Source organism: Phyllostomus discolor, chromosome 2 (genome assembly GCF_004126475.2).
Source record: "Phyllostomus discolor isolate MPI-MPIP mPhyDis1 chromosome 2, mPhyDis1.pri.v3, whole genome shotgun sequence".
Lineage (NCBI taxonomy): Eukaryota > Metazoa > Chordata > Mammalia > Chiroptera > Phyllostomidae > Phyllostomus > Phyllostomus discolor.
The window spans coordinates 26,139,085-26,152,347 of record NC_040904.2 but is presented as its reverse complement, the minus strand read 5'-3'; the positions used below and the strand labels follow the sequence as shown (position 1 = coordinate 26,152,347).

The 13,263-nt window shown below is 46.3% G+C and overlaps 1 protein-coding gene across 1 annotated transcript; it reads right to left on the bottom strand.

The window, feature by feature from the left end:
- Positions 1-1,347: 1,347 nt before the first annotated feature.
- Positions 1,348-8,558, bottom strand: IL12A (interleukin 12A). Its single transcript, XM_028505216.2, has 7 exons — positions 8,165-8,558; positions 7,112-7,275; positions 4,190-4,303; positions 3,812-3,853; positions 3,693-3,734; positions 3,429-3,572; positions 1,348-1,896 (listed from the first exon to the last, which is right to left on the bottom strand). The coding sequence occupies exons 1-7, from the start codon at positions 8,178-8,180 to the stop codon at positions 1,741-1,743; spliced, it is 678 nt and encodes a 225-aa protein (XP_028361017.2). The 5' UTR covers positions 8,181-8,558; the 3' UTR covers positions 1,348-1,740.
- Positions 8,559-13,263: the final 4,705 nt, after the last annotated feature.

The window sequence follows — 13,263 nt, the reverse complement described above, 5'->3', positions numbered from 1 at the left end:
GAACTTAAATGTCGCAGGCCTAGGTGTAGGGAGAAAAGTGGAAACCTGACCACGTGAGGCAGGAGGAGTTACTGAAGCTGTGAAGACATTTCCTGGTCAATCATGTTTTTGAAGCATATGTCGTGGTAATTTTTAGAAACTAAAGTAACCCCTGTGCTCTTCCGTATAAACCCTGTTCGTAGGGTGGACGATCTGCTTGCCTCTCCTTGTTCTGGGGACAGGCAAGGGACAAGTCGCCACTCCACTGAGGAGGAGCAGCAACGCGACAGCCCCAGCCCCATCAAGCCATCAAGCTCTTCCCACAATCAAAGCTGCTGAGACCCCACACCCGACGCCTACAGGCAAGAAGCTCCTGTCTGCACATCACTCATGGGTCGTCCAAGCATACAGAGGAATCGTCAGAGAAAAGGAGGTGTGTGAGGGGACCTAGCTTCCAGGGATTTCTATCAAGTGGGCTGAGAGTCTGGAGAGTGAGTGAGTTTGCCACACAGAGAGGATGGGGTGGGGGGCAGCCAAACACGGCCCCCTCGCAGTTCCCAGGGACAGGCGTTGGGATCTGAGGGGAAGGGTCCCGCTGAGGAAGGGGGGGCCACTCTGAACAGTTTGTGTCTTAACGGCTTTTCATAGTAAGGAGGGGTATGATGATCAGAGTACTGAAATTCTGTGTTGTTCCTTCTATGAGGTGAATCTTTTAAAATTCATACGGTTTGGAGAATTAAGAAGTTGGAATTTAATATTTGGGTCATTACAAACAAACCTCTTAACCAAAGCAAGGCCATTATCCACGTGGTTCAGGCAGAAATCCTACATAATATAAAGCTAATGGAGACTTTTTCTCATTGTAATTTAGAAACAACTTCCCCCTGTGGGCCCAAAGGGTCATGAAAATTAGAATGATTTAACTAGAAGGCCTCTTAATGATGTTTTTCCCAGCTGGGGTATATTATTATGTATTTTTCTAATGCACAGCATCTTATGGGGCTGTGGCTAACAGGGAAAAACATTTTTATGTATCTTAGGTTCAGATGTTGAACAGAAATAAAGTAACTCAGTTGAGGACCTCAGTGTCAGAACAGCTCTTGTCTAATGGGGCTCCCTGTAAGTCTGAGACTGAAGTGCTTGGGAAGTGGGGAAGAATACAATCTTCCCAAGGTGTTTTGCTGAAGTGCCATCAGAGCTTTCACTTTTCCCACGATGTGTGTTTTCACAAAGCTTTCCAGTAGAGAAAGAGGGGAATGACTTTAATTCAATCATTTTATTTTTTAGAACAACAGAAGGTATCTCTCAACTCCATTTGAAAATAAATATTTTAATAAATATAACAAATAAATATGTTAGCTCACACGCCTTCATGAACACAAAATTATATAAATAAATATCTTAAAATAAATTATGCTTGAGTGTTTCAACAAACACTTTAGTATAGAAATAGCTTATAAGTTTTTGCTCTTCTATTAACAAAAAACACATTCCGTGTAGAAAATTTCCCTCCTTAGCAATTTGCTCATGAAAACTCTGAAATAACTTATCCATAGTAAATGTGAGTACACACAATAAAATGAATCATTTAAATACAGTAGTCGCAGTTCGACTTTTGGGGGGTGATGGATGTAAACAACATGAAAAAGACTAGCTTAGGTAGGACCAGGTCAAGCCGCCACCTCCGGCACATCCTGTAAATATTTCTTCGGTTCAAATTTTTATGAAAATGACTTTAAGGCTGGGAGAGACCTGAGCTTTTTAGGAAGAGTTCAGATAGCTTATCACCCTCTCAATAGTCACTGCACGGATTCGGAAAGCATGAAGGAGGATGCAGAGCTTGATCTTCGTCTTGTAAAAATCCAGTTCTCCAAGGGAGGGCTTGGGTGGCACCGTCTCACTGTTGGAATTCAGGGCCTGGGAGAACAAATAATGAGCATGACATTTATGGGATTCCAAAATTAGATATCCACCCATAAAAACGGGGGAAGCCAGCACATGTCTCAGAGCCTGCACCGCTCCCCGTCATTACATCTCCTAGACCAGCCGGGTCTCCTCCCAGCCAGATGGCCAGGCAGAGCCGGAGAGGAGGAATTCTCATTATCCAAGCACGTGGATCTTCAGTGAGCTCTGAAGAGACCCTTAAAGCTGTTTAGAAAAATCATCAGGAGAAGCTGCATTTTAGAAAGGAACAGTTCTGTTAAGATGACATCTGCTTGCAATTCCTAATTAATTCTTAAGTGTTACATTAGGAAGCTTAGTCCCTTTTAGAACAGGGAGGTGATGGATTACTATTGATCAAAACTCTCTATCAACAACAGACCTGTTTACTACAGAAACTCACGTGTGTCGGATAAACAAACCTGGCCACGGACCTCCCAGTTTCAGCCCTTTGCTTTGGTGACTCAGCGCAAGACCTTATATTTGCACAGTGATTGGTGGTTCCACTTGTTTCTCTCAAAAAGCATAGAGGAAAGGTAGGGTGAGCAAAGCCCTCCCATCGCACAGAGGGAAAACTGAGGCACAGAGGAGCCCATGGCTTGGGCACAGTTGTCTGATTACTGGTATAATCGATTCGGTGCCCAAATCGCCTGACTCTGTCCTGAAAATGAAATCATCTACAATTCTGCAGGTGGCAACATTCTCAGATACTTGTATGACGTTCAGTGCTTTTCAAGTAAGTAATTTGGCAAAAGAAAAGACAGAGAAAGAAAAAAATATTCCTTTTTAGACAATGACTTCTGACACTGTATTTTTATCCCGTGCCCTGGTCACCAAAGCAATCATCCCGCTCTTTCTTTTGTGAATATTTCTACATTTTGTATTGACATTATGTGCTGTGATGGTTAAGAAATTACAAAGTGAGTTCTTGACTCTGAATAACATTGTGGATCTCCCCAGGTGACAGGTCATTCTTTTACTTCATTCACATTTTGGTTCAGAGTGGCTCACACCCAGGCCCTCGCCTTGCATATTCACTCCAGCACTATTTGCAGGGGTGCATGCTGGCCCTGCACATGCACAGCCTGGAGCCTTTAGAAGTGAGCAAGATGTGTCGTGGATCCCTTTGATGGTATAACTTAAATCTGACTCTGCCAAAACAAGCTGTATGACCTTGGACAGGTGGCTAACTCTCTAAGCTTCACTTTCCTCCTCGGTGCAGACCCCATCGGGGTGCTGTGGGGACCACGGAAGAAAACGAATGTATGAAGACATTTGCAGAGAGCCTGGTGCATACGACTTGGCCAACAAATGGGTGGCCGCTTTTCTTAACGTGACCTGCTCATGACTGCTCTTTCTCTAGAGGACACGCTCAGAGCTGTAGCTCTTCAGGGGGGATGTCAGGCCTCTCCCCATTGGGAAGGGCTGATGGTATACTTCTTCATCAGGACCCGGCTGGCTGTCTCAGCGTGAAGAAGGTGCTCTCGCTGACAGGATGAAGGCCTCACCTGCATCAGCTCATCGATAGCTGCCAGCATGTTTTGATCCAGAGTGATCTGCCTCTTAGGATCCATCAAAAGCTTTGCACTGATGGCCTGGAACTCCACTTGGTACATCTTCAAGTCCTCATAGATACTACTGAGGCACAGGGTCTGGGTAATATGACAAATGAGGGAAAATCCATGGAGATGGTCCAGAGACGTTTTCCTCCCCCTCCCCTCCCCCCGCCCTCCCCCTCCCCTGACACTTGAGGAAAGACTTTGGTGTCTCACCATCATAAAAGAGGCGTTTCTGGAGGCCAGGCAGGTCCCATTCTAGAAGAGAAAAATGATCAGATGTCAATGACATAAAATTCATAAAATGGGCAGAAACCTTTAATTTTCTGACTTACTGTTGTGAAAGAGATCTCCCTGGAGACCAGGCAACTTTCATCCTAGAGAAAAAAAATCACACAGCAAAGATATTAATTCTTAATATAAAATTTTCTGACGTTTCTCCTCAAACATCTGTTTTTTTATTGTGGTTAAAAAATAATGAAATTTACCATCTTAACTATTTTTAAGTGTACAGTTCAGTGGTACACATATTGACATTGTGAAAAAACCCATCTGTTTTTACAGATGTTTTTTAAACCTAATTTTGAAGCGGGACCTGGTCAAGTTTCACGATGGTAGGGACCAGAAACATGCGCATTTGAGCAGGAACGTGAGGTCTGGCACGCAGCTTCCCCTTGCATTCCGCACTTGGGGAGGAGCATCAGGGTCCATACCGTGGTTAATTCTTGGGGTAAGCAGGCCTCTACTGTGCTCGTTTTATCTTTTGTGATATCTTCGTGATCAATCTCTTCAGAAGTGCAGGAGTAAAATTCTAGAGTTTGTACGGCCTGTAGAAAACATGAGGAGAAACCCAGTTGATATTGATAAAGTACCTGGCTCCCCATACCCTGAGGTGCCAGCAAAACCAGAGCTGGCTGCCCTTGACCTCTATTCCTTTGACCTGTAGGAAATTCAGGCTCTTCAGAAGACAAAAGGGAACAGGTCCTTTACACCCTCTCTTTCTCTCCTTTCCCTTTGCTTTCAGGACCTGTTTCCCTGGATGACAAAGTTTTCCATTGTGTAAACACTATGAATCACTTTGCCTGGCTGTGCTAATCAGCATTTACACCACGCTGTGACACTTGCTTCCGGTGAAAACGTTTTTTTCTTTTGTCAAAGTGCCTGTGCTTTATGAATATCTTTTTCAATTATAATTTTTAAAGGTGAACCATTAAGGTCACAACTTGATGGCTACAGCAAACACGCAGCCCTGAAGACAAGTCGAGATTTAATTTGTGGTGCACAAATTATCATCTGACAAACACCTTGGAAAACGTCTTATGAAATTTATCACAAGGAGTTGGTGGCTTTCAGATTGAAGATCGAGATCATTTTCTCACTCAGCAGGCCTGATGTGGGTCAGGCACTGAACTAGGTACTAAGGAACACGACGAAGAGGAAGACTATATGTTCTGTCCCCCAGGATTCCAAGTTCATGTGCAGAGACAGGCAGGTGTCCGAATGACTAGGAGACATGCCAGCAGGTGAGAAATCTGAGGAAGGTATGAACATCCTGAGGAGAGGGCGGAAAGGGAAGGAGAGGCATCTACGCAAGGAGGGTCAGAATGCTGGCCGGCAGAGGAGGGAGACTTTCAGGCAGAGGCAACTGTGTGAGCCGTGAGTCAAGGCCTGAGAGTGCAGAACGTGTTTGGAAACAGGTAGTAAAATCCCCTCCTGTGCTGGGCAGAATAATGCCCCCGATACACAGCGCCAAAGAGACCTGCTTCATAATGCCTGTATCTGAGGATATGTCATGTTACATGGTGAAGGGGAATTAAGGTTGCAGGTGAAATTAAGGTTGTTAATCAGCTGACCTTAAAATACAGAGGTTGGGGAGGGCTGACGGGGGTGGGCTGGGATAGGAGTAAAAGGCAGAAAACTGTACTTGAACAACAAATAAAATAAAATAAAATAAAATAAAACACAGAGGGTATCTTGGATTATCTGGGTGGGCCCAATGTCATCACTGGGTCCTTTCTGAGAGAGAGAAGGAGGCAGAAGAGTCAGGGTCAGAGTGATGCATCCCGAGAGAGACTCAGCTGGCCCTTGCTGGCTTTGAAGATGGAAGGGGGCCACACACCAGCAGACGTGGTAGCCTCTAGACACGGGAACAGGCAAGCAGTCAGAATCTGCCCTAGTCTCCCAAAAGGGATACAGCTCTGCTGACACCTTGATTTTTACCCAGTGGGACCTATTTTAGACATCTGGCCTCCAGGGCTATAAGATAATAAATCTGTGTTGTTTGAAGCTACTAAATTGTGGGTAACTGATAGAAACGGCAGCGACAGAAAAGGAATGCACAGTTCTGGGGGTGTTCGAGCAGACCTGGGCAGCCGCTGGACTGAGCAGGTTGGAAAAAGTTAGGTTTGGAAGCGTGGGCCCACTGTCACAGTTCTCCAGATTTTTGCAAGAGAAGTTGGAAATTTGGATTCTTTTATGAAAGGTCTACTTTTGCAATGGCATCAAACTAAAAGGTCAACATAAAATACAAAAGACACAGGCCAAACTCTACAGATCTGGGTCCTGGATATGGCCCCTGAATGGCATGCATTTGCCACCTGTTTTCTGCAGCAGCCAGCTATTTGTTTTGGCAAATTTGCCACAGGAACGACCTAAAAAGCAGCAGGGTGAGTCCTGCAGTCTCTTGACCTTAACTGCTACATCTGGGAGTCAAGGAGTCGGCTTTCTCACATAGAGCCTCTATGTAAATAGTAGTGCCTACATTTTATCCACACTGAACCTTGCTTCAGGAACCAAAGCACTGAGCTCTGCAGCCCTCCTTCAGGGAGCTGCCCTTTTAATTAAGATGGATCGAACTGTCAGGAGCAATAGGCAGCACATGATGGAAGATAAAGGGAAAAAAAAGAGTTCTTTCAGAAGGCCTTGTAGCGTTGAGTTTATTTTAAGATACTCAAAAACAACAAGCTAAAAATATTCAAGAAAGATTCACTGCACATCTTTGAAAACATCAGTCTTTGGCCCTTGCAGCAAAAGCATTAGCTACTGGAGCACTTTGAAAAGGAAAAAAATTTTGTTTGCATTAAAATATGAAGCCTAAAACATGAAGGAAGCTCTAAACAGAATTGGGTAACTCTCTCCCTGGAAAGTGAAGGCTGGATGTGCACTGTCACAGGCTTTCTGAAATGCGCTGCTCTGACCGTGGCCTGGGTCGCCAGGCTGGAAGCTGGCGAGCAGCACCAAGGGCAAGTCTAATTCGTCTCTGCAGTCCCTGGAGCACAGAGGCTGTGATGGTTTCCTGGATTGATAAGTGTGTCAGAGAAACTGAGTGGGCCCGACACAGTTCCATCTCTGTTGCAGGCTACAGAGAACAAGGTAAATGCCCACTTTCCTCTGTGTAGACACAGCCCAAAGGAATGCCATTATAATTTATTATCACTCATGCTTTCTCTGGAGACAATTTCATCGAGTCTCTTTAGCTAATAGCTGGGCCATTTGTAAAGTTCCCTGTTCCTCTCTTGACAGCTCCTGATAAACTTCCACAATTTCCCAGAAGTCCCTTCAGGTGACCAGGGGCTCGGAGAAGCCCCTTCCCTAGAGAGGCTGCAAAGTGGGAACGAGGACACTGACAAGCTCACCTTCTGAAGAGTGTGGCTCACAGCCCTCAGCAGGTTCTGGGCGTGTTGGAGGCACTGGGATGGTTCTGGGCCTACCGGGGCTGGGCCTGCCGAGGCGGTGGGGAGGTTCCTGGCCAGACTGAGGTGGTGTAGGAGGAGGACCAGGGTGGCCACAAGGAGGAGGCCTGGAAGGAGATGGCTGAGGTTGTCCACCTGATTTGGCTAGCCTCTCCTTTCCATCTGCTCTGGTTATCTCCACCCATCTACCTGCTCTGGGCTCAACCTCCCTCCACCCTTTTAGAATCCTCATTAAACACCCCAGAGAGATGAATCCGCTTCTTGGAAGGCCGGGCTCTATTCTATGGGCAGAAACCAACTCCCGGCAAGGAACCCCTAATGAGCTTGGACAAGGCTGCTGGACTCAAAATGCAGCCGGAAAAAGTCTCCACTTCACCAGTGGGAGACTGAGGCCGGGTGGTGAAGCGACTGTCCCAGACTCAGGACCCCGTGTTTTCGAAAGACAGGGGTGACTACGCCTCATTTGGAAGTCAGCTGGGATCTGGCCTTAACTTAGAGCTGTAGCTGAGGGACCCTGCTCCAGAAACCACTCCGCGGGGCCTCAGTTTCTCACGTGTGAAGTGGTCATAATAAAACTACTTAGCGAAAGGGACCGGTTCAAGGACAAGAGACAATGTCCTTTGTAGAGCACTGACAGCGAGCAATTGCCGTATTTTGCTGTGTATCACGCGCACCCAAGGTTTTGCAGGTGCGCGTGATACACGGGCATTCCTAGCCCCAAACAACATTCCTTATTATACCCATGGAATGTAATCATTATACCCCTGTATAACGCGCATCCTTATTTTTCCCTCAAAAATTTGGGCAAAAAGGTGGGCCTTATAACAAGACGAAATACTAAGTTTCCCGCCCCCCTCCCTTCTTTCTCCTTTACTAGAAACTGCTGATTGTTTTGAGCCTCCTCTTAGCTATACCAAGTTTCTGCCTTCTCTTCTCGGGCTGCCGCCGCTTCCCACCCGAGCCCCGAGCCCCGAGCCGGGGCCGCCGGTTACTCACTGCGCGGTGGACGCATGCTGAGCGGGCACTGCGTGGACACGGAGCTAGCAGCTGGACGCGGACTGCTGGACGCAGCAGGTGAGGGCGGTGGTTGGAAAGTGGACCCAGGGGGTCACATTTTTATAATTGCCCGGAGGCGCGGCAGGACTTTCCCCGGACTCTGGTCTGTTGCTTTCTTTCTCTCTCTGTCTCTCTCTACATCAGCTTCTCGGTGACACGTGGAGTGCGGGCTGCGGGGCTTGCTGCGCTTTCGGCTTAACTCCCCCGGTGCCATTCGGGACAGCCCCGCCGCCTCCAGCCTGGCCCAAAGCGAAAGCGAAATTCGCCCAGAATCGCCGCACGAGGCCCCCGGGCACGCCCGACCTGGTGTTTGCCCCCTCCTCAGCCCCGGCCTCACAGGCGCCCGGCTCCCAACCTCCACTTCCTAGCCCTCACCCGCCTGCCCGCAGCGCCCCCTCCCGACCGGGCGCCTAGTGGTGCCGCCCACTTTCCATCCAGCATATCCAGGATGTGCCCTGATCGGTGACCTCCCTAATTCTGGATGGGGGTGAGCAATTTATTTATTCGTTAGTTCGTTAGTTCGTCCATCCATCCGTCCATCGGTCCGCCCATCCATCCATGCCATCCATCCCTTCGTCCGTCCATTCACATGGTCTGCAATGTGCCAAGCCGATATTGTGCAAGGTGCGGGACACCCGGTGGTGAATAAGGCCCCTTTGGGGCACTCCCGCACCAGATCTGACTCAACGAGTTTTGCTCAAGAGTACTATCTTCAACATGAAAAGGGATGAAACCAGACTGACTCTGTGGTAGCTGCTGTCTCTGAGAGTCCAGTTTCTTACAGATCGCAGGAGACAATAGTGACAATTTAGCGGGATGGGTGCACAGGGTCCTGGGAGGAGAAGCCCAGAGAGGGGGCACCTCAGCAGGAACAGTAGGGATCAAGAAGGAGCAAAGGCTTCTGGGAGCAGAGGCCCTCCACCTGAGCATTGAAGGGTGCTTAGGCATGAGACAGCTTCCAGTAAGATGGGATGCAGGTCCTAGGTAGGGAGAGCAGGGGTCAGCAGCACTGTCAGGGAGGGTAGAGACAAGCGGCTCTCTGGGGGTCCTGCTGTCAGGGTGTGAGCTGGGCAGGAGGATGGGGCTGTGTGCTGAGGGTAGTGGATGCTGTGCTAAGGAGTGTGCCTTTGGCTGAGCATGGTGGGGAGCCTTCTAGAGTTTCAGGCGGGAGATATGGTTTCATTGACATGATGCCAAGAGTCCTTCAGCAGCAGTATGTGGGATGGGTCCCAAGGGTCAGGAGTGGAGCAGAGGGAGCAGATGCAGGGCGTGGCCAAAGCCTGGTTCAGGTGGAGATGAAAGGGTGAGCAGGAGGGATTCTCAGGACAGGGAGGTGCCAAGGCTTGGTAACTCCTCAGGTGTGAGAGCCAGACAGGCCCCGAGAAGAGGTGAATGGAGGTTGCTTTGGTTCCTACACAAGGGGTTTAACAGGGGAGTGAGTTCGGAGGAGACAGTGAGAAGTTCCATTTTGGATGTGCTGGGTTTGAGGTTCCTGTGGGACTTTTCAGTTCATTCATTTCTACCACAACTATTAGTCACCCTGGGTGTCTATGAAAGGGAGGGGTGAATTTGGTCACCCACTCAAAGCTTCTGAAGGGTCATACTGCACTGAGGCCCCAGGACCTCACTATGGAGCCACCTGTGTCCACCTTTGTGCAGACTCACCGATCTTGTATAGAGAGAAGCCTTCTGGGATACAGGAGAGAAGAGAGGATGCTTCCTCTTCCTTTTCTCAGGGTCCCCACTGACATCAGCCCTGTGATGCCACCATGAACCCTTGGTTGGGCCAGCCTCTCCCGAAGATGGGGTGATGAAGCCAATTAGGAGGAGGCTGTACCAGCCCCTGGTCTGATTTCAGCTCTCTTAGTTGGCATCGGCCCCCCTAGACAGCTCATTTGCTCAAAGATGATGAGACACCCACCTTTGGGGCTGTTAGATGTGTGTAAATGAGAGCAACAGTTGATCACTAAGGCTCCTTCCAATGCTACTGTCTCTGCATTCCTCCATGGGGACAGAGACCAATGGGTTGTCAGGAACAATTGTGTCTAGCAGATTGCGTGAAGCAAATGACAGGTGCAGAGCTGTGTTGTTGCCGTAGGGGTGTAGGATGGAGTTAAATGCACTTAAAGTCAGAATGAAGTCACGTTTATCACAACTGAGCTTTTATCCCCCTGGAAGGCGGTCTCCTATGGACAAGTAATTTCTGGGGCATAAATAAGCGCAGGCCTCTGCTCAGAATGTATTCGTAGCCGCCCTACACAGTTTCTAACCTATGCTTCTGGGAAACCGTTCTCTGATGTGCTGTACATGCTGTAGCCAAGATAAAATGAGAAACTTCCTCTGGGATAACGTTACTTTGCTACAAGAGGCATTGACCCATGATCACTACTATGTAGTGCCTGGCATTGTACTGGAAGTCTTAGCCAACGCTGTAAGGAAAGAAAAAGAAATGAGAGGTTTATAAATTGGAAAAGGCAAAATTGTCATTATTTGCTATGGATGTACAGAAAAGCAACAGAAACCACAGAGCAAGTAGTAGAACTAATAAAATAATTCAGCAACTTCACTGGATACAAATATCAACTTAACAGAAATCAGCCAATTTCTCTGCCTGCAACAACCAATTAGAAAAATAATATAATAAAGTATACTATAATACTATAATAGTATAGTATAGTAGTAGAACAAGCAATAGTAAAAATAGTATACCAGGTAATAAATAAATACATAATTAAAAGATGATACTATTCACAGTAGCAGCCAAACTATATAACTGCCTATTGTATAGAGTAACTAAGTAACTGCCTGTAGCTAGAGAGGTGGTACAGTGGCTGAGTCTGGACTGTACATTATTTGAATCCAGGCTCTGTTATGTTGTTACTGTGTGCTCTCAGACAAGTTGCTTATCTCTCTGGGTTCAGTTTCCTCATCTGGGAAATAATGGTAATAAAAGAACCCATATTTTGGGATGTTGTGTTTATTACATGAGTTAGTGTAAGTATAGAATAGTCTTTGGAGAAAAAATTTAAAAGCCTAATCAAGGACAGAGAGTGATGTAATTGAAATGGAAATGCATTCCATACCCTGGGGTGAAAGATTTTAATATATAAACAGCTCAATATATAGTCTCCTTTAGGTAATTTACATGTTCAAGGTAATCCCAATACAAATTACAAATACATTTTCTGGGGAACGTAATAATAAACCTACTGTAAAATATATAAGAATAAAAGCCTATGGATATCTAAACTAAATTAAAGGAATCATAAATATGTGTAAGTATCAGTTTCAGATACAAAGACATGGTTCAAAGCAATAGTAATAAAATTAGTGTTTGACAAAAGAACAGCCAACTGATTTATTGAAACAAAACAGAGACACTAGAACAGACTCACAGGCGTGGGTATTTAGGAAGAGATACAGATGGCATCCATATGAACGAGGGGAGCGTGGGTTATGTAGTGGAAAGTGCTCACCGTGTGGTGAAAAGTAAGACTGGACTTCAACCTAAACAAAATGCAGAGGTGAGGCTGTTTGAAAGTGGAGACTAAATGTGAAAAATAAAATTATTACAATAGTAGAAGAAAATATAGGAGACTATTTTGTCACTCGAGAATGGGAAAGATTTTTAAAAAACAATCAAAGCCCAACCCATAAATCAAAATACTGATAAATTTGAGTACATAAACATTAAGAATTTCTGTAGTATGATTTCCTGTTAACCATGGACAAAGTTAACAGACAGCTGACAGATGAGGAGAAAATATTTTGCAATGTCTAAAACCAATAGGGAAGTATACAAGGAACTCCTGTAAGTCAGAAAGAAAGAGACAGAAATCCCAGTGAAAATGGGTAAAGCTTGTGAATAGACAGTTTTCAGAGAGGAAACTCCAAAGGCTAACCAGTGTCACGAGATGCTCAGATATATTATAATCAGGAAAATGCAAAAGAGAACAAGAATGAGATATCATTTTATGACTATCGAATGGCAAAAGTGAGCACATGGATACCGACAAGGGTGGGTAGAAATGCAGGATTCCATGATCCTTCATCTAATGCCAGTAGACGGCAGCAGCTGTGTTGGCAGGCACTCTGGCACGGCTGGGTCGGATTAAGTGTACGCACATCTGCGGACCCAGTGGTCTACCTTGGGTAGACACCCCAAAGAGATTCTTACACAGACCCCTGGGGAGACATGTGGGAGGATGTTCATTAAGTCATTGTTTGTAGTGGTGGGGAGCTGAAAGCAGTGTAGTTGCCCAACACTGTGGGAGTGAGTGGGTACAATGTATGACTTTCTGTTAGCCATGAACAAAGTTCACAGACAGCTGACGGAGTAGGAAAGATGTTTTGTAATGCCTAAAACCATTTCATGGAGTATTCTGCAGCAGTTAGAAGTAACGGCCTGGATGCATTGTACCTGCAGCCACATGGATAGATCTTAAAAACATGATACTGGATACAAACATTCTGTCTCCAAATACAGAATAGTCATATTCCGACTCCACTGTCAGTTTTTCTGCAGCTCTATTGCGTAGGTGTCACTGAATTTGAGCCCAGATCAGCTGATGCTTTCATGCCATCTGACAGTCTGGGCCAGTACCGCTCTAGTCCTGAAAGGCGGCCTGTCAGGGTGAGAAGCAGAGCTTTAGGTCCCTTGTTGCAGACCAGCCCCGAGCGTGATGTGCTGATGAAGTGGATGGAGCAATTTCTTCTTTGGTGATGAAATGTTTCAGCAGCAGGGTAAAAAAACAGTGAGCTGAGCCAGAAAGACTGTGGCAGAGTAACTTTGGATCTACGATCAAAAGACCTAAGTTATAGCCCTTTTCTGCTACTTGGAAGTTGTATGAGCTTGGACAACCGCTGCCTTTCCTAATTTTCATGTCTGCAAAGTGGAGGTGGCAGTCCCTGGTTGCCAAGAGATGTTGCTATACAATGAGAGGGTAGTTATTATTTTGGGGTTAAGACACACACACACACACCAGCTTCTTCCACAACTGCCTCTTTGCACTCTTTGAAATGTTAAGTGGCAATTTCCC